This window comes from Habropoda laboriosa, unplaced genomic scaffold, assembly GCF_001263275.1.
Source record: "Habropoda laboriosa isolate 0110345459 unplaced genomic scaffold, ASM126327v1 scaffold57, whole genome shotgun sequence".
In the NCBI taxonomy this organism is placed as follows: domain Eukaryota; kingdom Metazoa; phylum Arthropoda; class Insecta; order Hymenoptera; family Apidae; genus Habropoda; species Habropoda laboriosa.
In genome coordinates, this window is record NW_017100229.1 from 2,991,846 (window position 1) to 3,016,234 (window position 24,389).

A 24,389-nucleotide genomic window follows, 5' to 3' on the forward strand; every position below is an offset into this window, starting at 1 on the left:
GGAAATATAATTATTAAATAACACAATCATACTTTTAATAACTTTTTTTCGTAAATACTTACGTCTCAATCTTTCAACACCTAATTGTTGAAACTCTGTAAGTGGAACTTCCCCTGATGGAGAAAAATCATACATTTGCAAATCATGTTTATAAATATCGTGAAGATTAGTACTTTCAATATTAACTGTACACCGGCGTCTTTTAGTATATTCCATTTTCTAAAAGTAATATGACAAATTTGTTGTTTTCATATGCCAGACTTTTAAGATAATTTGTACCAAAAAAAATTTTATACGATAGTTGCTATTCGTAAAATATATTAAGAAATTAATACGTACTTATTAATATTTTATTCACAGTATGTAATAATTCTCTTTATTTCTTAAACCGACTTTTCTTAAGGCACTTATGCAGCCATTGCTACATGACTATGTTTCCCGCGGTTTTCTCCCGCTAATTTCTTAAAGGAATTATTTGATAGGATAGGAAATATTTATAACTGTACGGTTTGTATAATATATTATATTTACAAATATTTAGGGTTAAAAAATTATAAACAATCACATCAATATATGTTTATTAAAAATGTGTATATAATTGCCCTGGTATCTACTCGATTACACTTAGAATGTGAGACGTAAAATTACAAACAAGAAAGTATTATATATTGTTGAATAAATTGTTGAATTGTTGTTAAAGTTTGGAATGCTTATATATCGAAGCATTAAAAACATTTTTTAATTGCATGGGAGCTAAATGACCATCGGAACTATCGAAATTTTGAGCATAAAGTTCTTTCACTTGGAGGTTAGAAAATTCCATCCTATTTTTAACAGGAGATATATCCCGAAATTCTCGGATAGTAATATCAGTTCTGTCAATAATTTGTTCTTCAACTAAATCAACTTCTGTAGGGTACATGGAATCTCCTGGTAAAACATGTACCTTTCCATCTTGTAATTCTACCTTCACCTGGGAATATAAGTGTCGTTAAAATTGTTCTTTCAACAGAGAAAGCAATTTTGTAGTTTCTTTTACATACAGGTAAATTCAACAGCACTCCTATTTTGCTACGTTCGATCGCAAAATCTAGTAAATTGTCTATACTTTCAAACTTTGCTATTCTTGCTATTTCATATTGCTGTGGAGGTGGTAGTGCAATTTTTGAAGCCGAAAATAATAAATTCCCTGGCATATCCCACTAAATTGTTTGAAAAATATTATTGATAAATTTAATCGTGCTATTAATGTGTGAAATAATCTTACTTTTATATCTTCCATCTCTGTAACCTCACAGATGGTCTGAGGTACAACTGGTACACAAGCAAAATAGAAAACAGCGTTAAAACGTCTTCCAACAAAATAAGTTGGTGTTAACCAATTGCTCCACTCATAAAGAGACCATAAATCTGGATAACATTTAAAATTTTCACACAGTGTATAGAATTCTCTGGCATCATTGTGTACCCTCGTTTGCCAACTTTGTAATTCGTTTTCGGAGACTGCGTTAATAAAAAATTGTCATATTTTTACTTATTTCGAAGGAACAAACTTTATTTTTATTTGGAACAAAATGTAATATCAAGTTACTTTCTATGCGACCTGCCCAACCAAATTGCATAGAATCGTCCCTTGATTGTTTGCAAATTAGTATGCCACATTCTTCGAAGGTCTCACGAATTGCAGTAATACGCAATGAAATTTCTCTTGGTAATTCATTGGGCCCCGATTTGAAAATTTGAGGACGAACAGAAGTATTTGGACTTAAAGTTTTGAAACTATTAGCATCGAAACCAAAGGTGGAAAAAAGTTTGTCCCATTTCAAATCAGCATCAGATGGTTCTATTACTCCTCCGGGAAATACATACGTACTAGGCATGAATTTCGATTTTGCATGACGTTTCATGCATAACAGATTGTAGTTATACTGAAACTGATAATTATTTTCAAAACATCCCATTAGTATCTTCCTTAAATTTTCGCGCGTATTAGAGAGACAAATTGTCTATTCGATTATCGATGTTGCAACTATAGTACTAAATGCAGTTATATTCGTTTGATTACTTTTTTTTTGCTACAAATAGCAATAAATGAGCAACATACTTAGTTCTTAATACTTTACATTAATACTTAACAGAAATTTAAATCGAATTACTTACGTTTGTAGCAGATGGACGTATACATTTTTGACGAGCTGCTAATATTAAACTAGCAGATTCTTTCCAAGCTTTCATTTTTTATTAACAATAACGTACTTTTTACTTTGCACTAATAATTACAAACTTATACAATTTTCAAATAAAAGGATTGTTAACAGGGCTACAATTTAATAAAGTGTTTTTATAACCTAACTAAACGTAGGCGTACAATTTATATAATGTATTATACAATTTTCAATGACAAAATAAATGAACAATTATCGGTATCATTCTGTTTTTAAAATGTTGGTAATCGAATATTTTAAAACTTTTTTTCAATTTATGAAATCATTTACTTTATCACAATATCATTTCTTTTGCTTATCAGATTGTTTGCACCATTGGATTCTATAATTTACTGACGTAATTAATTATTTCATAATCTTAAATATTCTCTTTTTTTTAACCTAGAAACTTAATTTCTAACAGAGAAATTTGTAATTTATTTATAATGAAACTTTAGTTACAAGTTTATTAAGTACTACATATTAAGGATTAATATTACATTGTTTCCTATTATAATTTTTACAGTAATTGTCTAACTATCGCACAGAATATCATACATTTTGAGAACTATATAACACATAGTACTTTAAGGTTTTTGGAGGATTCAATTATGTATCTTTTCCATTCTTGTTATTTTTACTAGTTGCTGCAATCATTAACTCATACAACTGATACACTTGTTCATCTCTAAATTTATTAAAATCTTCTTCATTTAAATTTTCACCTAGTGGTTTGGCTGTATGCGGTCCTTTCAGTCCAAGTTGCTTAGTAAGCAATATAGCATATTCCTATAATTGTAACAACAAAATGAAACAAGTTTATTGCTCAATATAAAAACAGTACTATTGAATTATTAAAATTAGGATATTAGTTTATTTATTATTTCTTCATATTTATATTACTATAAAAGGTGGTGAAAGGTAACCTCATTTTGTTAAGAAAATATTAGACTGAAATATTTAATACCACTTACTGTCCATTCATTTAAAAATATAGTTGCTGCAACTTCATCACAGTTCTTGTGTCTTTTAAATTCATCTCGAACGTAACTTGTTCCTAAAACTTGAATTTCAGCTGGCAATCCACGATGTAACCTTAAAATTGTTTTGTACAGCATTCTAACATGCTGTACGTGAGATAAACTAGACATAATTTTATTTTATTTTAATGTCATGTATGCATATTAATTGATTATTTGTATGTAATATTTTGCCAATATTACAATTTGTTATTAAACGGATTGAAATAAATAGAGAATTAGTAAAATCTCGCGCCAAACATCGTGTACAATTTATATGCGCATGTGAGTGTACTAGATGTGTTTATAATTCTAATTGTAGATATTTATTTAACTGTTACATAACAAGGTAAACGATATTTATTACAGAATTAATAAAATTGCAATATTTATCCGTAAGACAAACATTATTTTACTATTTATTTTATTAAGTTATATACCAAAATATCAACCGTACTATTAGTTAATATACATTTGAATTTGAGTTTTTAATTCGAATTTTCCGCGGTTTTGTTTCGACCAATCACAACTAATACGTTGTTGCCGGTCACTTGCGTCTTGCCGGTCATTAGTCGTCCTACCCTCGTTTTGTTAACATGTTCGTGTGCTCGTAGTGGTTTGATTTATTAATTTCTCAATTTTGTGTTGTGTTGTGCGATTCAAGTAATTAACAGAAGGAGGGAAAGAACTAGCAGACATGTTAGGTAAGAAATTTTGCATAAATTCTCTCCTGAGAATGAATTTTTTTCAATTCAACGGCAGTACGGAATGTTTACAACGTGTCCTCTAGTAACCTTTGATAATTATATGCTTTATTAAACATAATATGTATTTCAACGAACATCGATTCATCTTTTCTTAATATAAGTGTCGTTTAGAAGTGTTTAAAAGATAAAATAAATACGAGAAATCGTGATTTCTTTAACCGAAGGGTACGGGGTCGACGATCCCGTTTGCACGGAATGTTATTTTCCTGCGCATCAGTCGTGCACATCCTCAACTGCGACATTAAACATTTGTGCCTTAACCTCCATGTTAAAAACACTTTTTTCTCAATGGTAAACACGAATATCCTTCTGTAGTATGTTCGAGTGTTATATATACGTCCTTCCAATAACACAAGTGCACGAACAACGTTCATATATATTTCTAAGAAAACTTTGCCTTAGAATTAAGAAAAAAGTGAATTCGAATTTCCCCCTCCCCTTTCCAGAAGAATATTACTCTGACGTCTGGTACCTGTTTCTTGCGTCTTAGATTTTAATTCGATCAACGTAGCAGAACAATCTTCTAATCGCAGAAATCGAGAAGAAATTAAAGCGTCGTATTTAACCTTATATACATTTAAGTACTTAACACTTTCTACAATATTACGTACTAATCATTCTAAATTCATATACTACCTCCATCCTTCCCCTTTAACATATTTTTTAAGAAAATCACCTCTTCCTTCAGTTTCATTTTCAAAAAATTAATTGTCCTCCGGAGATCTGGCATCTTGAATCTCCTATAAGTGTAAACAATCTCGTATAGACGGTGTATATGTATGTTTTTTTGTTTTCTTCATTTTTCAAGCGTCTGCGAAATGAAAGAAGAATGAAAATTCGTACCCGCTGTCTCCTGTCTCCGTATTTCGACCAGAACGTCACTTTACACGAGGTCTTCTGTCCAGTCTGCTTGTTGAAGACGGAACACGTGGAGAAGGGCGGCGTGTACAAGTGCAACGAAACAGCGGGATTCGTGTTGCTCGCATTCTCCACTCTATGGAGCCCCAAGGAATCTACAGAATTATCGATAAATAAATATACCAAGGAACCTATATAATTATTAATAAATAAAGTTCCAACGAAAACACAACGATATTTATGTATACAGAAACTATACCATTGATATAACATATTTCATTAAGACCAAGAGTAGTTTTTCCTAGTACTTCAAGTTCTCTTGTTTCTTTGTCTTCATTTTTCATCACAGGCCACGTATATCGTGTCTACAGAACAACGAGTATTAAAAAATAAATATATAGATAGAAAGAAATAATTTTTTTTTCTTTTTTTCTTAAGAAATAAACATTTTCTTTTTTTAGATACCTCACAAAGTTCACCTTGAAGAATTTTCATCACACAGTGTGAATTAGGATGATCATGTATGCCCGAGCCATGACCTTCTCCCCAGCATAGAACCATTAGATTGAACTTGTCGTTTCCTTCATCGACCAAATTCCTCGTATACCTGGACACAATGATTCACTTATTTTCCTCGTTAAGGATTTTTTTTTATTCTATTCAATTGTATAAGTCGCGCTGAATCACTACGAGCCGTATACTGTATCTATTGATCACTATCAATTACCTCGGTATCGATATGTACGATAGATTTTTTTTTTTTTTTTTTTTTTTTTTATAAGTCACTCGTTTTTCGATACAATAAGTGTCGCGTGTCAAAGAACCGATGTTCGGAATCAAGTGTAATGCAAGAGAAGGGGGGCATACGTGGAAAGTGTGTGTAAGTAACCGTTCACCGTACAAACACCACTGATTTACGTGCAATATACATAGGCGTTTAAGTGTTCCGCATACTTAGGTTTCGGTTGCAACCGTGTCGATCTTTTTCGATCTTATCTTTGTTCGAGAATTAAATTGTGAAGTAATAAGATGAGAAAGGATCTCTGTTCGAACGTACACAAGTAGATTGTATTTTATTCAACGTAGAATTGTATAGAGGAAAAGTTTGTAACATATCGACGAACGTTTTCTCGCGATCTTTACATATTTTATAATCGCATTTGTTCTGTTTGATACAGTACGTTCTACTTTGTGTATGTCGCATATCCATGTGCTGCAGTTTCCATACTTTCTCGTGTCATGTGGAAATCGGTCATGTTAGCAATTACCTACCGTAATTCCAACGGAGTCGTTATTATCTTTATAATTCGTAAAGCTATTTTCATAACGGATTGTCGTATTACGTTTTATACGAATAGAAGGGAACGTTAAAGAGTGGATGTTACGTCGTTTATAACACTAATTGATCGAAAATTCAATCACACTGGTGAACAAAGTGTGAAATTATGTTAATTGATCGACACATCAACATTTGCCTCGGTATCACGGTGCATTGTTCGTTATCTGTTCCTTTTTCAATTAGGTATATCAACGAAATATGTCACTCGAGTTATCATAAGAAGTCATTATTCGCGTCTTTGTAGAACAATTCTGAAACCCTCTCTCTTATCGCTCTGACAGTGCTTTCTAACGACGATATTACGCCATTTCTTGCATTAGTATAATAGCTCGAAACACGAGATTTCGCGGAATCTGAAGATGAAAGTCTCCTCCCGATAAGAGAGTATCGATGTCGTTAGCAAATTTTTAGTTTTCCTAATTTTTTTCACCGTTCTTTCTCGTCATTGGTGTATCTATTATTGACGACGTTTCCTTCCTATTTGCTTTAAGGTCGTTTACTTGGTAGTAGTCGCGTGTAGACATGCGCAGTGCGAGATTCGCGAGAGGTAGCAAGGCTGTTCGATCTATCGTCGCTTTAAACATTGATTATGTTTTGATTGAAACAGCAAATTGACGACGTCGATCAGGGTTGGAAAGAGCAGTAACGCGCGATAACCTATCGTGAACTTGGTCACGTTAACTTTATTTCACAATTCCGACGTAGCTGTACCGCGCGCGTTCTTGTTTGTACGCGGTCACCGATAAAACGTCTGTCGAGAAATTCGATTATTCGCAAAATGTAAACCTCGCGAATCGATTAGAAAGAATGAGAAAAAAGGAGGGAAGAAATATCGAGACGATTGTTCAAGTAATTCGATCGGTGCACCGATAGGCAACTATGTAAAGAATTCTCTCGCTTCTTCTATTTACCTGTATCGATCGAATTTCGCGTACTTCTTCCATTCCGCTGGGTTGCTCCTGTAGGAAGCCATCAGATTTTTAACGTCCTCGATTCTCGTGTCGTCCTTCGAGAATGCTTCGTGCAAAGCTTTTATAAGCTCGGAAAGACTCAACGGCACCTTCTCTTCACACGAGTTCTTCTCGTTCAACAGTTTCTCTCGAGAGACGCATAGTAATCCGCGATCTTCCTCGTAGACTTGCATTTTCCTTCCGGATGATCGATTCACTTATCCCTTCTTTCTCGTTCAATTAAGACACGTGTCCTTCTCGAGGTAATTCCGGTCCTGTGGTCACTCGAAAATTTGTTACGATTTCAAGGAGAGTACGAGAGAAAGGTGAATTAAACGACAGATGTTTAAATGTATCGAAATGAGTTGACGATGTAGGCGAAACAAGTGCGAATGGTATGAAAGCGAAAGCAAACGAAGAACACGTTGCCGGTCTACAGCTCGTACCGATCTAGTAAAACAGGGGAGACAGCGTCTCTTACCAAGCCTGAGATACCCCCTACTCCTCACGATTCTTAGCTGTTTCAAATATTTCATGCACGAGGTATCTCCTCCGACACTTGGATCACTTTTTACCCTTCGGTCAGGATAACGACTTGCTGCGACGAAGCAACCAATAGCAGCATCACAAAAATCGTTCTACTTCCACTTAGTATACAAGCTTAGAAACTTCGTTGTATTTTAGGATCCAGATTTTTTTAAAGGTTTCTTTTCTTCCTTTTTCCTAATGCATTTCGTCGTACTTGCATACCTTAACGAGATCTCGTTAATTTCAAAATAGACTAATTTCGAGTACTTCAATCGTTTGTTTTCCCAGGCTGCATCGCAAATGTTGCATGACGTAAAGAGAAACATTATCAGCAGCTATTAATAAGTTAAATATTTATTTGATTAATACATTAACAATTTACATAATTAGGAGTATTTTGCAACGACTTGCACGCGCCATTGCAATTAACTCAATAACAGCGCTTCCTCGTATTCTTATTATTGTACACACGCAAGTATTTACGTACGATCTAGCAACAGTTAATACGATCTAGCAACAGTTTACAAATAATGAAATCACGTTTGCTACGTAAAAGTGATACGTGACATTTCTGATATTTCTGAATATCTGAAAAACCGGCGTTGGAAGATTTCCATGAAATGTCACAGTTAGAAGCGTAGGGCGAGAGCGTAGCAAAAATCTCTGAAACTGTCGCAATGGCACAATTTGATTAAATTTAATAAACTACGTTCACGAACGTTCGTCGCCGAAAATTCAAAATCACAAGTATGTTTTCCATCGAAACGACAAATTCGCCGTTTCCTGTCGTTTGTTTGAAAATCTCGTGCAAGTATTTCGCGTTTATTCGCATAAGTGAAAACCACAGGTGTCGCATTATCGTATACAAATTGCCTTTTCGTCATTGTTCTTCGGTTTTGTCGATATTTTACCACACGGTGCTGCGCTTTCCTTCTCGATCGTGCGGCAAGGTGAATCAGCGCACCTGCACGGCCTCGGTTTGCCTCGTTCTCTGGCCGTAACGCAGCTGTAGCAAAGAATGTAATAAAAAATCAGCAACTGGAAGTACCAGATCTACGTTCGCGGGCCAATTAACGGAGGAAGTTGTTTTTCGTTGCGTTAACGCGAACCCCCCCTTGTTATTATCTTATCGCTGTTTTAATAACTCGTCTAATAGAGCCAACAACTCACAGACAGGGAGAGCTTTTGCAATAATAACACTTCGCCTTTGGCTTCTTCTGATTTGTTTTAGCCTTTTTACATCGACAGGGTGTCGCTTTGCAAGCACAACAAAGAGCTACTATTATCTTCTTCTGCTTCTCGTTTTTCCCTTGACCAGTGTCGCACTTGCAGTTGTTCGATAATTTACTCTTCGATTTCTCCATGCACACGGCTATGATTTTTCTACGAGTCTTCGGGCTGTTAATCGTATCAACGACAACAAAATGTACTCGTTGATACACGTATTACGTTTAATTGCAAAGAAATTTTACCTGATGCGATATTTGATCTTCCTCTCTTCTCTGACCTCGTCTCTATCAGCCTTGATATTGCAACAACAGGGGATCTTCCTGCATCGCGTGCAACACGTAGATTCGCTCATCTTCTGCTGTAACTCGTCCATAACGTCAGAGAAGATGCTCAAACGTTGATAAGGAAGGTCATCGGAGTTGTGCGGCTTGAGCTTTTCACAATAACAGTGCTCCTTGATAGAATCTACTCGTAGATCGGCCAAGTTTCTAGAAAAGTAACGTCGTACTTCTTCCCGTGGTTTCCACGCGGTAACGTACATGGTTCGATCGTTGTCTGGTTCGGCGAGGACCGGTCTTCCGTCGCGAATCGTCTTCTGATCCTTGCATGTGCACAGATCCGTGGATAATTCGCAGTAGGAACACTTTGCCAACGGTGCTCTGCATGTACATTTGTCGCGAGGATTGTCACAGTAGAGGCAAAACATCCATTTCATGCATTCGCAAGTGTTTTTCTTCGTATCGTAAACTACTTTGCAGTTGCACTTATTTTTTGGTTTGTAACAGTCTGTGCAACAGCTCGTTGCTAATCTGCAACTGTATTAACGGTAATCGAATTTTATTGTTTTTGAGAGACTGCGAAGAATGGTTTTTTATTACCTGGCATCGTTTCTTGGTCTGCAACAAACGTTGCAAGGGATTATTCTCCTGCAGCCACAGTCTTCCCAGCTCCTCTTGTCGCGATACGGAAGAGAAAAGTTACTTCTCTGAGAATCGACGTGCTGATAAAGTGTTCTGTCCTTCTTTAGACAGCTTTTCGGGTAATTTATGGGTTCGTTCGTGTATTCGGATATCGACGAACAGCAGCAGTTGCATATAGAAGTGAAAGATTCGTTCATCGTTGAGGATTTTGGGTACTTGGAGTTTGTGCAGATTGTACGGGGGTCTATTTTATGGTGTTGCGGGTGCTGTGATGGCGAAGACTCTTTCATTTCGTTAAATGACAATTTTCTAGTTGGTTTTCTTTCATCTTGAATTGTAGGTTCTTCAGGATCAGCTTTCTTTTCTTCTTGAATGTTCAGTTTCTTCTCAAACTGTGTCCTTTTTGCTGGTTCATCGACTTTGGGATTTTTTATAATTCTTTTAGGTTCAGATAGCTTCTGGGAATTTTCAGAGTTTCCTCGCTTCGTTAATTGAGTGTCATCTTGAGTTGGCAATGCAGGTGAATTTTCATTAGCAACGACAGGCGTTTGTTTAGATTTATTTTTCGTTTCCTTATCGATCTCAGAAGTTGTCTCTTGAGTATCTTCCTTTTTCACCGATGCGTCGATAACATTGTCACTTTTATCGCTATTCTTGTGTTCTTTAATTGTAGGCGAATTAGTAGTAGTATTTTGTTCAGGTTTGTCCTTTTTATTTTTCATGGTTCTGTACAGGTTCAGTTTGGAAAAATTAAATCTCTCCTTTTCCTTATGCCTACCTTTAATTTCATTATCTTTCACTGGTAACTGATCTCCGTCAACATTTGTCTTAGGATTCTCAACATTTTTCACGTCACCAACATTAGATGTGCTTTCGTTAATCTTATCTTTTCCTATCGATCCTTCGTCTCTCTTTTCTGGAAATTCGGTCTTGCCTAGAATTTTCTTCAACCTCTTGAAGGCGAACGTGTTCTTCAGCTTTCCTTGCAAATTTTTCGTATCTTTATCTTCTTTGTTTCCTTTAACTTCCACCTTCTTCTCTTCTACCTTTTCATTCTTTTCACCCGTTTGCTCCTCTTCAGCAGCTGGTTTCTTCAAAAATTTGTACTCTTCCGGTATATTGAACCTTTTCAGAATATCTTGCGTCGTTTTGCCCCCATTTTTCACCGGTTGTTCCAAACTGTCCGCCTTTTTCACAGGCGCGACACTTTTCTGATCGACAGTTTGCGCAGGTTGTTTCACTTCGTGCTTCAAAATATTTCTCAGCACCATCACTTCAGGTCTGATTAATTTTCGAGATGCAAAAGGCATCGATGTTCTACGGACACTCTTCGTTGATTTTTCTTCCGATTCCTCCACTTTCGCAGGAACTTCTTCAACTCCTCCTTCCTCTGTGTCTTTAACCTCCCTCTTCTCGTCCTTCTCTAAAGCCTCCTTCAATTTTTCCCTACTTTTCCTCGACTCTCCAGAATAGTCCGCGCAAGGTACAAGTTTAGGTTCTTCTAGATTTTCCAAAGCTCCTCGACAAACAGTCATTTCTTCCTTTTCTTCGGCGAACTTCTTCGAAGCTTTATCATCGACACAATCTTCCTCTTCCTCTTCCCTTATGCAATTACAAATCAGCCACGGCTGCATTAAATTCTCCTGTTCCACTGTTTTAGAGGATCTCTTCTTACAATTGCATCGCATAGAATATCTACCAGTTGACTCTCCACCTTTCTTCCCACACTTACAAACTCTCTCCAAATTTCTTCTAGCTGATGCTTCGCAACTGTCGTCTTCGCTGACAGGATAACTACCCTTTAAATTGTTTACGTAGCTGTTACTGTGCTCGGAATTAGGCTCCAAGGACCACTTGTCGATGCAATCTGCGTTCCTGCTGCTCGATTTCGTGGACCAATCTTCGCTGTCAGAGTTGGACAAACTTTTCATGGGATAAATCGTCGAGCAGGGTTCCTCCCTCTTGTCGCACACGACGAATTTCGGTTTGTCAAGTGCCAGCTGAACATTGTTGATATTCGTCTGCGTGCATTCGCAATCGGTCAAAGTGGATTCCGTGTTCTTTGCACAGACGTCCTTATCGAATGCACCGCAGACTTCGATAAAACGATTGCTCTCGCTAATCGAGTCTGTGTACTTGGAAACGCAAGTGCATATAGTACTATCGTCGCTGCTCTCCTCCTTCCCCGACAGAGAATCGATAGAATTCTGCTCCTTGGATTTTCTACGTTTGTTACGAATGCATGTGACCAATTTACTCGACGAAACTTTCGACTGTTCGGTCGTTGTCTCCGAGCTCGATTCCGTGCATGTTTCCGCTTTCTTTTGTTTTCTGGTTTGCTGCAAAGAAGGATTGGGAAGGAAAGGTATTTTACAGGGAGGGAAAATGGAATAGTTACTTGAGCATTTTCGTTAGCTTCCGAGCAGATGTAAATGTTCACGTTGCCGGTCATTCGACGATTGTCAGTTTTCACGTTGTTCGCTGATTTCGAGTGTCTTTTATTCCGTATCTCTTCCAGCACGTTCCCTTTCTTGTCGTGCAATTTTTGCGGAGACGAACGAACGTTCTTATATCTTTCCCGAAGTCGACTAGCTTTCGAGACCCTCGAACGATCGTTCAATTGATCCTGAGTGGTGCGTGGTCGATTCTCGTGCCTGATTTTCACCGGAATTCCTTCATTTTTCGCATCGCACACCGATTTATCGACCCCTTCTTTTGCCTTTTTCTCGGTAGTCTGTTCTTCGTTCTGGGTTTTTAAGTGGAAAATAAATAACTCGTATGTTAATCTAGTCCTTTTTCTTTTTTACGCGTGTTATTCAGAGGAAACGGAGGATTCTGTAAGAAATTTAAGTATCTTGGATACTTGCATCTTAAATACCATTCTACATTGCTTCACGATCGTCTGCATCGCTTCCTGGATCGAGCTATTGATCAATTCTGTTAATTTCATGTGGATAATTTTATCTTCCGATTGTTGAGAGGATTTCTGCACAGGTTTCTCACAGGAATCGGGGCTGCAGTTCTCTTTGGCGCAACTTTTCTCGTCGCAAACTTCCTTTACGACCAAAGGACGAATTTTTTCGTCACTTTTATCTTCATCCTTGATTTCATCCTCGACCTCGTCTTTTTTCTCTTTTTCCTCGGCCTCTGGTACTTGCTTTCCATTTCTTTCGGCACTGGCCACTTGTTCCTTCGGATCGGAGTGTGCTGCAGCATCAGGCGGAAGAGGAGGAGGGAAACTGGCTGGTTTTGCATCGTGAAATGGATAAACCACGTTTGCATCGACGTGTTTCGGAGGTTCTTCCGTTGTTTCTGCGGGAGATGACGGTTCGTCGTCTTTCTTCTCAGTTTCTTCCTCTTTCGGTTTCGTTTTTTTCCGGTGCAAAAATTTTTTCAGCATTTTAATCACACAGATATTCAACTGCACTCTCTTTCTGCTTTTTCCTCTTACGCCTGTCGTTGTCGAATTTTATGTCGTCCGTCGAATTCTCAAGATACTTCCGTGTTTTCCTAGACATCGCCGAAATTCCCTTTTGCGTAACGAAACGGTAAATTTATCTCATCTCAAAGGGATAGCTGTTAAGTATTTAATTTACAGGTTAAACATTTTACTGGAACGACAAATTTGAAACAATCGAAAATCTGCGTCGATTGGAAAGCACGAAGTATGCTGCGTGTTTATTTTTTTACAAGTTCACTCGTTGTTGTCTGTCGTTTCATCGCCGGACGTTGAAACGTTCGATTTTCTAGTCTTTTTAACGCAATGACAAGTGGAAGATGTCTCGCTGAAAAATTCGGGATCGCAGGAATAATCGTAGCTTGTTCCCATTTCTTCTTCTGCGTGCATTTTGCATTTGCACTTTTTGCAAGTGGGCTGAAAAAGGAAATAATCATTTTAAAAAATACATCAAATTGTCACAATAACTTGTATTCGAATTTCAAAGTACCCTAAATGGCGCCATTATTCTGCGAGCGAATTTTCTCACAACATCCGACCTTCTTCGATTTTCAGGCGGATACAATTGCTCCACAGTTTTACTTTTGTCCGCTTTCTGCGACAAGCGTATCAACGGAACACTATCCTCAGATTTCCTACGATCTTCTCGATAACCAGTCCTCTTCTCAAACTCACACAACACATTTTTGTAAGCCTGCGTTCTTTGGTAAGGAAGTTCCTCATCTTGCTCGGTTAAACTGACCTTAAAATGATTTCTTAATCGTAACTCAAAGGATACACGATCGTTTCTAACTTTAATACTCACTGGAGAATTGCGTGCAACGGAGCAACGAGTTCTTGGATCGTTTATTTTCGAACGAATCAAGGTAGAATGGGAAAGTCGAGAAGGTCTTTCAATTCTGTGCCTTCTAGCTTCTCTTTCTCGAATTAATCTCATTCTATCGTGTCGTTTTAGTTCTTCGATCAATTCTGGACTCTGATACATAGGCAAATATTTCTTTAACACAGGCACCTCGAATCTTTGATCCATTCTACGATGTTCTAGAGGAGTTTCGAGAGCAGAGCTTCGATAATCATCTGTTCGATAATCTCTTGGTCGTTCACTGAATATTTCACTCGTGTCTTGAGGAGGATCTGTCGATTTAAATTCTGATCTTTCGGATGTAGCGCAAGGATAAAATTCCTCGACATCGGTTATCGTTGATTTATCGGAGCAACTGCACTTTCTTCTCTTCGAGGAGGCACGTTTAATACGATCAGCTTTGCATCTGACGAATATTAAATAGAAACTCTCTAAATCGCTGTTAAAGAAGTCATAATAGTCATCTCTGTACTTACCTTCGTCGGTACCTTTTCCCCTCCCGTTTATCTTCTTTGTTCAATTCTCTAGAAAGTTTCTTAGGCCTGGATGCTTCTGAAATTCCAATATTTTCCTCGAAACGTTTGTCTTTGCTATCACGTTTGTGGAACTTTGTCTGAGTGGATCTGCTTCTGTCAGGTAAATCCGTGGCTTTATCGACTCTTCTTTCTACAATACGAGAATCAATAACTGTTTTTTCCTTCGTATTATCACCGTGCTCTGATATCTTCTTAAATAATCCAGAAAATCCTCCTGAGAGTCTAGATTTTTCTTCTGTTCTCTCTACTTCAGCTTGGGAAGTTTCCTTTTTCACAGCTCGTTTCTTGCGTGATTTCTTCGATTTATGACCGACACCGTATAACTCTAATCCTGCTAATGGATCATACAACGAAGGGCTCTCTGCTCTTGTGTAAATCGTTCTTACAGTTTCCTCTTCAGATTTTGGTTCTACTTCCTCCGCCTTTTCAGTTGCTTCTCGAACGCTTAATGTTTTCACATCTTTCGTAGGTATTTTTCTAGCTTTAATTTTGTCCAGTACCTTTTCCTCTAAGCCAGACTTTTCTTCGTCGGTTTCATCCAAATCTTTCGACTCTCCCAACTCAGAAGAAGTAAACTCTGTTTCTTCCGAATAATCCGTGTCACTTTTCGACACACTTTCAGTCTCCGTTTTAGTTACAGCCTTCGACGTACCATCATCGGTGTCTTTAGTTATTGTCTTCGACGTGCTATCAGTGTGTTCTGATACGGTGGTCATACCTAACGAATAAACACCTTTATCTTCGCTCGTCTCGAATGTGATCTCTGAAGTGCAAGTACAGGGACCCTGAAAAAGCGAATATTTCCTTGCTATCTTGCAATAACATCGTTTATTTAAAATACAAATATAACTACCAATTCGTCGTCCTCTGTTACGTTCCACGCATCCTTTTTCCTAACACCTAACGATGCCCTCGTGTCCGACAATTCGTTGGTATCTTCTACTTGTCGAACACATTTTCGTGGCCGCGAATCTTCCCTCTCGTCTACTTCGAAATAACACGTACCTCTCGCAGCAGATTCCAAGTATCTATTCAACCAAATATCCGTTAAAAAATTGATCATCGTTGCCTACGATTGTTTACTCCAAAAATTACCGTGGTAGTTCTTTCGTGGTAAATTTTTGGCGACACGAAATCCCCCTATTGAAATTTTCCATTTCACAGCTTGCTCTACTTTTCCTCTTAGTCAAGTATCTTCCATCGCTTTCTCTATCTTGGACATTTAACAAGACTTCCTTCTCATCGTCGCAAGAGCACGAAGTAGACGAAGAAGAGTCCTTCGTCTTCCTAATTCTTCTGTACGATTGCACAGGCATCGATCTCTTCCTTCGAAGCATATCGACGATTTTCTTCATCAGAGACGGTCTCCTCCTCTGCAATCCTTCGCACGGTTTTTCCTTATCCTGCTTAAAATCAACGAGTGCTCGTTTTTGTTCCAGAAACACGGCTTGCCTGAGATATCGATGGACAAATATTTCCAAGATTTGGGCTGCTTTCATACTTCCGCTTTACCGAGCCAAGGAATTCTCGCTACCGCACCGACGATTCTATTTATACGACCCAGTTTCCTCTTATCCTCTCGATCCCTCGGAAGTAATTCTTCCGAGTCGTCGTCCACTTCTATGTGTATTACTTCTTCCTCGGAGATCTCCTCGCTCGACCAGTCACCGATCGACATTGACGAATCGGAATCTTTCACTTTGGCACGAACCTTTCTGTGTGCTCTGACCACGAAACCGGAAGTCGGTGATCCACAGCTCGACGACGATTCTCTCACGAACGGCTCGTTAAATATCTAAATGAAAGAGAGAATGTAAACATCGATGAAATTTCTAGGGAATGAGGAAAAAGAATGTTTAAATTCACTTGAATAGTCACGTCGTCCCTAATTCTCTGTGCTTCCACGTCTCTGAACGGTTCCCTCCGTTTCTCAATCTCCAATTCCTCCGGGGACTCGTCCTGGTACGCTGGGATAATTAAACTTACTGAAACTTGTAATACTGTTGATTTAACTTGTACCTGGACTTCTTACTGTAACTGTAAGTGGACTCGGAGCTTCGATCCAAATCTTCCGCGTATTTATCGTCTGTTTGCTCAGCCACGTCCTTTTCCGCTTTCATTTCTTCTTCTTCTTCTTCTTCGATTGGTGCCTTGACTTCTTCTTCTTCTATTGCTACTTCTTCTTCTTCTTCCATTGGTATTTCTTCATCTTCTTCTTCTTCTTCTTCTTCTTCAGCTTTCACTGTCGCAATTTCGAATTGATCCTCCGAGGAGTCTCTAGTGTAACAAAGTTTCTTTCAATCACTCGTGCAAATGGAATTTTTAATTACCCTTCTAATTATCTACTTCTCCTCGCTCATGTCGGACAAGTCGCCGTACTCCAACGGTGACCGACAAATGGTACACATATTCTGCAGATCCGCGAAACACTGCGTACAGAAGAGACCGACGCAGCCTGGAGTTGGACATTTCACATGCGGATTATCATCGGAACGCTCGACAGCGGCGCATAGAAGACACATGTCTTGCTTCACCGGGAAACACATATTCAAAAATGGACAGGAAGCCCACAATCTCTCCTTAAAAGTCACTCTCTCAGTCTTCTCTTTGCCACCGTAGCCAAATTTCCTGCGCAACTGACGTCTGGCGAACTTCAGGAAACTCCCTCTCGATCTAATTTCAGGTAAAAATTGACGGAATTTTCTTATCTCGAGGGAAACGTCCAATTCTAAATACCTGATTATGTGATTGTACAACCAAGTCGCTCTCTGCTTAGCTCTCTCAGGATAATACTGACAAAGGACCACGTGCCTCAGCCTCAAACCATAAGGTTCGAAGAATGCGATCAGCCAGCAGAAAATAACGAGAACGACGATCTGAGTGTATTTATCGAGATTAGGAGGTATTGGATCGGGAAGACAGAGCATCGTATCGATTTCTGCGTCTTTTCCATGCGGCGTGAAGGCATTCACTATGCTTCTGTACAGGTCTGATAAGTATCCTTCTCCCGACACGTGTATGGTTACCATGCTAGGTCTTCCAACCTGTGTTTCGAATAAACAATTCACGTTTTAAGTGAAACTGTGATCGATTTGGAATTTACCTTACTTTCGAATCGTCCATAGACTTGAATAGTGTGCAACACCCAATAGAGACTGTAATCTATCGCCATGTAAGCTGCAAGTTTGATCGTAGCCAGGCCTAAAAACACCACAGACCTTGCTAGTTTAGTCTTCTCCGATTTGATTAGAAACACAGAGGACAACGGAGCGTATTTGTTCTTCTCGCGAGGATTCAACGGCAGCACAGTCTCCTTCTCTTGTCGAGCTCGAATTAGATCAATGGTGCGTAGGTCGTCGGTGATGTATCGATTGTCGAAACGTTCGCTTGTTAGCCATTTGAAACGATAACGCATCACTCTGAAAGATATTGCTTACATTGTTGGATGAATTACGTGTGATTCCGCTGATCGTTTCACCTGAGCAGAATGAAGAAGACGAAGAAAGACGTGAGAAAGTTGATCCAATCGAAGAAACCGAACAGCGTGTCGGTCCTCGAACGGATTTCCGTGGCTATGCTCGTAGACACGTCTCTTACGGTACTACTTTGGTTCGTCTCGAAGTGAAACGAATGGGAGAATTTCACTTTTACGTAGAACATCGCCTTCATGTGCATCGTGAACTTTTTTATCTCTGTCGTAACGTTCAATTATTTCCTCTCTTTCGAAAGAATTCGTATTTATCGGAAGGCACTTACTGCTTCGCACAGTTTCGACTATAGTATCAGCCACGTAAGAGACCAGCATGCAAATGAAATCCAGTGGTTTCACCACGTAACAGAGAGTGCTAACTACGTAAGTTACGTTGCAGACAATTCCAAGAATTGGTCCTAATTTCGCCTTGCAATCTGCCACTGCTCCTTCGAAGACGCTTTGACACCTGTCGAACGGTGTGCCTAATTTCTTGTTGCACATGTTTATGACGCTTCCGAGCCATTGGAACACAGCGGTGATTACTTTGACTGGAGAAAAGTGGAAGGTTCATTTAGACAGCCTGTGGAAGCATTTAGAATGCGTTTAGTCCAATTTACGCTCACGTATACTAAGAACGAGCCTCTTAATCGCGATCAGAGTCTGTTTAATTTTCTTCACCACCTGCTTCACCGATTTCACCACTTTCGATATCGCGTCACGTAGAGCGTAGAACGGCTGCTTCGCTAAATCTATCACGCTCTTCACAGCTTCTTTCAATTGTTCCTGAGGCGAGAGTGAGTCAGTCGAGTGAATTTAACCCTTTCGCTAGATTTTAACGCGTAACGCGGCTGACTGAGGGTAAATTTTTAACCACGGCTGAGAAATTTCTTATTTTCAAATTCGGTTTAATCGATCAGGGTGGAAGTGCGCCAAAAAGGCTTGAAACGTAACGAAAGGGTTAACGGTGGTGAATTAAGGTGGTTTGATGGGTACTTGTGCGCAGGTCAGCGACTCTGAGAGCACGGCAGTGTTGTGCAGAGTGTTCTTCACCGGTCCTGTTATCGCTAAAATGAAGGCGTACGCCATCAACGCCTGCCTTCCGCGTTTAGAGAAGAATTGCGGCAACAGTAGAAACACGACACACCTAAAGAAAGAAATATATAGAAACGAAGCTTTCGAGAGGGAAAGAATACTCTTGGTGTACCTAACGCGTAAAGAAAAAGCTAGACCAAGGGTGAGAATTGTTCCAAGTATTGTGCAGAGGAACGTGGCGGAGGAGAGCTTGAAATGCAGTTGGAAAACGAAGAATATGAAAAAGATGTAGGTCAGAAATATTCCACCGACGAATCCTAAAAGGCTCTTCGCCACGTAATTTTCCAAAGTACCGTCCGTACGAATTGCGACAATTTTTCGATACGTCCAAGTGCCCTTCGGTACAGCTAGGATTTTATCGCACAAGTTTCGTACCTTCTTCTTCAACCTGTTTCAATTTAATTTTTTTATTACAATTTCTTCTATCTCGTGGAATTTGTCGGTTGCTCGAAAGCTTTTCGATCTAACCGTAGCTTTCTCCGACGAAATCTCTGCTTGAGAGTGTATCGAGGCCTGTCACCTTTTGAGATCTCGATCGACGTCAGCTTCTCGTCCTCGTATCTCTGTCTGGTTTTTTCCAACTTTCTGGCTTGCAGAAGCAACTGGAAGAACGCCATATCTGTCGCTAATTTATCATACCTCTAGCTACAACTGAAATTAGTTTCTCCCGCTCGTGTCAGTTTGGTAATTGATCGCTAACTTAAATCTACGGTTAAATTACACTGCAAGTGGTTATGTATAAACGTGACATTTCTCAAATTCGATTTCACTTTTTCTCTCTCTTCCTATCTAAACGAATAAAATACACACACACACACACACATGTTATCTTAACTATTTCTATGTTTATTTCGTCTGGCGTTTTTTTTTTTGTTCTGTTACTGACACAAAGTTACTCGTGTCCGCGTTATCTGCCGCGCCGATAACGTATCGTAGGAGCAAACGACTGATAATTAGCTCGCGGAACCGCGCAAAATTTGAACGAACGAGTCGTCTACGAAAACTTCCTATCGTCGATAAAATACGAATTTTCAAATTCGAAATTTTCCCAGATATGACACTCGAGCGATCCTAATTTTCGAATTTTGCATAAAACAGGAATTTTTCTCAACGTTGCTAAGTAGCTCGTAAACAAGATTTCCAATTAAAATCGCGACAGTCGTAAAGGGGACGTAAAATGGTCGAAAAAAAAAGAAAATGGCACTTTATTTGGGAAAAAGGACACCTGTCCGGTGGAAAAATGACAGAAGCCCCCGTTGTTGAGCTCGGCGGTGAGATGGCGTGGAACTCGCTGTTCGATCGTCGAACAGAGACGGCAAGAGCTACCTTGAATGGAAAGAACGAGGAGAGGGAAGGTCTGTTCAGCTCGCGAGCTGTGTAGAGTGGTCGAGCAAGAAGACGAAGAGGGGCGCCGAATCTAAACCCGATAACGAACCAGCTGGTGGCAGTGCCGTCGTACGACGTTTACGTGGAAGTACGACCTTCGTGTGAAAATCCATTTTCCATTCGTTCTCTCGCCCGCCTGGATTTTTAACGCGAAAACGTGACAAAGAAAGGGAAAAGGAGGAAAACCGTAGAGGCAGAGAGAGAGAGAGAGAGCGTGCCTGCAAATGAAGGAGAATTCAATCTAATCTGCAGTGCGATTTCTTGTCAGTTTCTATCTGTGTTCGATCCTCGTTAGAATTTCTACAGCATCGAGGAACGAGTCGAACTCATATACTTGCCGCATTATCCAACGAGAAACGTAATCTCGGAGAAAGTAAACAAGTATCGCTGTTGGATGATCGGGCAAACTGGATGTACAGTAGCGGTGTAAAACTGTCGTATTTGTTTGAAACGGTTAAAGGATAAGATTGTTGCCGTGTGTGTGTTTCCAGAGAGTTTCAATTATATCGTCGATAATAACGGTATCTTGTTTTAGGACGTTGTGCAAAGTTCATTTGTACAGAGAGAGATACTCGCGTATTCTCTTTTCGACAGCGAAGGTAAGAGTTTGCTCTGTTGTCGAGAATGCCTTCCGGCTGATGTGCGTTTGAATAGAGTTGCTGCAAGCATATGTGCAATTTTGTCTTTTTCGTGAATTTTCCAACATTTTTCTTTCAACGTTTCGAATAAAATTGCACGATGTACGTTGGTCGTTTCGGGGTAAATACATGTGGTGTAACTAGATTGACCGAGATTCTATCGATTTTCACTTTGTTCGCGATATCATGCTCCTGTTTCAATTTTGCCTCATGGGCTTTCTGGAGTTTGTGCGCGAGGGAACGCGATATTGATTATATCTCTCAAGTTCGACAAATGCCACGAGACGTATAACAGTGGTTAAAAACTGAAACGGAGCGAGGATGCGCGTTTGTTGTAAAAACGAAGAAGAAACTTTCTTCTTTTCTTCCCGTCGCTGGTGCGTAACAAGTACGGTTAATTGTTTGAGAAAATGATGGGACAGTTAATATATTGCTTCAATTACTCCTCGAGTATTATATATTATCGCTTCTCGAGCGAAGGTGTATTTCTCAGGCAACGCTTAGAAACGACTTTCACGAGAGGTGTCTGTTTCTTTGAACTTTTACACAAGTAATTTACAATGTTTTTAGGTACGTAATTCTCGGCTCTCTGTATTCTACACTTGACGACGATCGTTCGTTAGATTTCCCTTTCACAATTGTGAATATGCGGTATGATACCCTTGCAATTGTATGCTGTTCGGTTGAGGAGAGGAACGGGGCTGGAGTAGAGTCGAAATCCGGAAGAGCTTCTTTTCAAAAGAACAAATCAATAATTGTCCTAAATTCCACTTTTAAAAGCGGCCACTGCTACGCGATCGCGGCTAGGTTGAAGAACGCGATAATATTTGTCGTGTGCGGGCTCTCGACAAGTGGATTGTCACGTCGAAACGTTCTGTTCGGTGTCCCTGAACATGAAATACCGATCGTGCCGTCTCCAACTGACAATTCAACCAACGCATCGTCGATTTTTAATTGCCTACTTAAACGCGTTTCAATTAATCTTTTACCAGCGTGTACGTCGTAGAACCAGACAACTAGTTGAATTCGCGAGAAAAATATTACCGTGAAAAAAAAAAGAAGAAGAAGAAGCGTGACGTTGTTTTTTCTTTTTCTTCGAATCAGCTGATAATTACTCGGGTAACATTATTAACCGTGAGAACGTTGCGTAGGAAACAGCATGACGAACGTAGAAAAACGACACTGTGAGAATAGCTAGTCGACGGGAACGGAGTTTAATCCAGCCTGAACCTGCCCCTTTAAAGTCGCACCGTGGCTCTCCATCTTGCCTGATTTATCGCCTTGGTCAGGTGAAGTTGCGAGGGTTGTCCGAGGTCGCTCGGTAATTTTTCCCGTTTCCCTCCACGTTACTCATCTTATCGGCCATCTCTTCGAGAAAAAGTATCGAGAAACGTTCTACAAGAAAGCATACTCTTTAAAACTACCCTGTATACACATCTATACTCGTTGTTCAAGTCACGGACAGAGAACTATTTCTCGTACAGAGAGGTTGTATTGATTTAGTCACCTTACGGATGGACTTTCGTTTCACGGTTCGATCGAAATTTTCTCATGCCGGTACAATTACGCAACACCTGGTGATCGAGGATTTTTACGAACCAGTTTCGACACACTTAGGCAAACACAGACGCACACGGGATTCGTAATAAAATAGAACGTCGTTCAGGTATAGTCCGGTTTGTGACACGAGGAAATAACGAAATTGCATTATGCAATACGAAATTGAAACACGAGACGTATAGTCTCGATCGCACCTTTACATTTAAAGGTAAGCTAACCCCATTGGAAACTGTTGCTCGCACGATCAGTTCGAGGAACGTGATCAGTTAGACTTCTCTTCGACGAGCAGCCACAGTTCCCTTTCTCTCGGAACGGAGTAGCAAAACGTCTTGGAACAGGTCGTTCTCCTTGCTTCTTCGTGTTCCTCCCCTCTGACAGAGTGGCAAAGTTACTCTCGCTACGATCCCGCTCTTCTGTTCCGCGTGATTTTCACCCGAAAGGTCAGGCGAGAAGATTTCTACCAGAAGAAGGAAAGAAAATTCGTCACTCGCGATGACTAACGCGAGAACGACGATCGTGTTCGTAGAATTAAGCGTATCCTTCTTCACTTTCACGAGCTGTGTCTCCTTGGACGGTTCGTCGAAATATTTCTACACCGTAGAATGTGAACTTTCGTGAACTTTAAATCGACTCGTGACGATGACAAGGTGATACAGCAATTTCAACAACCGAGCTCTCCCCTCGTTCGCTATAAACACAGCCTTACGATCGCCCTTTTGTGCAGCCTCCGTGAAAAACGAGGATTCCTCGCGGCGAAATCTCCCACGAATGGCGATCTTTCTCAACGGAGACATTGCTGAAAGTACAAACTGGCGTTTCTCACGCTCGTGAAAACTCCTGTTTGTACGTAGTATGCCATAATTCCAACTCGATAGCGGATGTTCGATTAGAGAGGAAGAAGTTCGGTGGAGGAATTGTTTTCAGGCGTTCGTGAAAGGTGGCCTGGTTGCACGGGGCACGTTCATTGTCGGTTCATCGAAAGGGAAACTGTTGGGTGCGCCAGGGTGCAAGGCGGCAAATAGTGGCCGTGCAGTGTCAACGATGCCAATTTCCACGCACGTGGCGGAGGGGAAAAAAAATATAGCCTGTACGTGGGCGGGAAACTTGACCCGGTTATTCTCAATAACGAAGAGGACCTCGGCACCTTTTCTCGGCAACCAGCCGACGATCGATCTGACGACCGCGGAATACGCGAGCGTGTCGTTTAGATGCGGTTTTCTCTGAATGCACTTTTCAATTCGCCTGCTCGACGCGTAACAGCGTAAATGCTCGGCAACGCACAATCGTCGAGGTTTCTGCTTGTGGCTGTATGTACACTGTTCGCTTTGACAGATATCGATAAATGTCACAAGTTTCTCGAGATAACGTTCGGTAAACATTCCGAGTATGTAATTTACTGAACAAGTGCAACCGCCTTGTAGATATCGTGTTCTTTTTTTTTTTTTTTAAAGAAAGAAGAAGGAGAACGATACAATTTACCTTACGTCAGTTGTGTTACCTTTATTACGTTAGGGTCTTAATTTTGAAGAGAAAGGTTTCCAGACCGTCCTTAGCCTTCATCTTGATCAATA

The 24,389-nt window shown here is 39.7% G+C and overlaps 7 protein-coding genes across 7 annotated transcripts in view; all 7 read right to left on the minus strand.

The window, feature by feature from the left end:
* LOC108571240 (DNA primase large subunit-like) overlaps positions 1-216 on the minus strand; it is a 2,485-nt gene extending 2,269 nt beyond the window's left edge. Inside the window, exon 1 of the mRNA XM_017933240.1 lies at positions 63-216. Coding sequence (XP_017788729.1) covers positions 63-216 — 154 coding nt within the window. The remainder of the gene's footprint in view (positions 1-62) is intronic.
* Positions 217-606: 390 nt separating this feature from the next.
* On the minus strand, positions 607-2,255 carry LOC108571368 (nucleoside diphosphate-linked moiety X motif 19-like). Its single transcript, XM_017933385.1, has 5 exons — positions 2,161-2,255; positions 1,592-1,934; positions 1,268-1,503; positions 1,044-1,202; positions 607-973 (listed from the first exon to the last, which is right to left on the minus strand). The coding sequence occupies exons 1-5, from the start codon at positions 2,233-2,235 to the stop codon at positions 695-697; spliced, it is 1,092 nt and encodes a 363-aa protein (XP_017788874.1). The 5' UTR covers positions 2,236-2,255; the 3' UTR covers positions 607-694.
* A 558-nt stretch (positions 2,256-2,813) lies between these two features.
* LOC108571241 (succinate dehydrogenase assembly factor 3, mitochondrial) lies at positions 2,814-3,355 on the minus strand. Its single transcript, XM_017933241.1, has 2 exons — positions 3,179-3,355; positions 2,814-2,993 (listed from the first exon to the last, which is right to left on the minus strand). Exons 1-2 carry the CDS (start codon positions 3,353-3,355, stop codon positions 2,814-2,816), a joined length of 357 nt encoding a protein of 118 aa, XP_017788730.1.
* Positions 3,356-3,704: 349 nt separating this feature from the next.
* On the minus strand, positions 3,705-7,577 carry LOC108571321 (cysteine dioxygenase type 1). The gene is made up of 5 exons (XM_017933332.1): positions 7,099-7,577; positions 5,314-5,455; positions 5,108-5,213; positions 4,834-5,003; positions 3,705-4,730 (listed from the first exon to the last, which is right to left on the minus strand). The coding sequence occupies exons 1-5, from the start codon at positions 7,329-7,331 to the stop codon at positions 4,695-4,697; spliced, it is 687 nt and encodes a 228-aa protein (XP_017788821.1). The 5' UTR covers positions 7,332-7,577; the 3' UTR covers positions 3,705-4,694.
* Positions 7,578-8,520: 943 nt separating this feature from the next.
* Positions 8,521-9,601, minus strand: LOC108571242. Its single transcript, XM_017933242.1, has 3 exons — positions 9,138-9,601; positions 8,836-9,063; positions 8,521-8,671 (listed from the first exon to the last, which is right to left on the minus strand). Exons 1-3 carry the CDS (start codon positions 9,599-9,601, stop codon positions 8,521-8,523), a joined length of 843 nt encoding a protein of 280 aa, XP_017788731.1.
* A 168-nt stretch (positions 9,602-9,769) lies between these two features.
* On the minus strand, positions 9,770-13,333 carry LOC108571244. Its single transcript, XM_017933243.1, has 4 exons — positions 13,267-13,333; positions 12,679-13,172; positions 12,214-12,561; positions 9,770-12,154 (listed from the first exon to the last, which is right to left on the minus strand). The coding sequence occupies exons 1-4, from the start codon at positions 13,331-13,333 to the stop codon at positions 9,770-9,772; spliced, it is 3,294 nt and encodes a 1,097-aa protein (XP_017788732.1).
* Positions 13,334-13,509: 176 nt separating this feature from the next.
* Positions 13,510-19,851, minus strand: LOC108571245. Its single transcript, XM_017933244.1, has 19 exons — positions 19,703-19,851; positions 19,347-19,622; positions 19,136-19,286; positions 18,766-18,925; positions 18,427-18,690; positions 18,149-18,362; positions 17,774-18,089; positions 17,407-17,714; positions 17,017-17,343; positions 16,914-16,947; positions 16,703-16,820; positions 16,537-16,637; positions 16,172-16,465; positions 15,766-16,073; positions 15,524-15,698; positions 14,611-15,455; positions 14,078-14,540; positions 13,802-14,014; positions 13,510-13,689 (listed from the first exon to the last, which is right to left on the minus strand). Exons 1-19 carry the CDS (start codon positions 19,849-19,851, stop codon positions 13,510-13,512), a joined length of 4,896 nt encoding a protein of 1,631 aa, XP_017788733.1.
* Between the last annotated feature and the right edge of the window lie 4,538 nt (positions 19,852-24,389).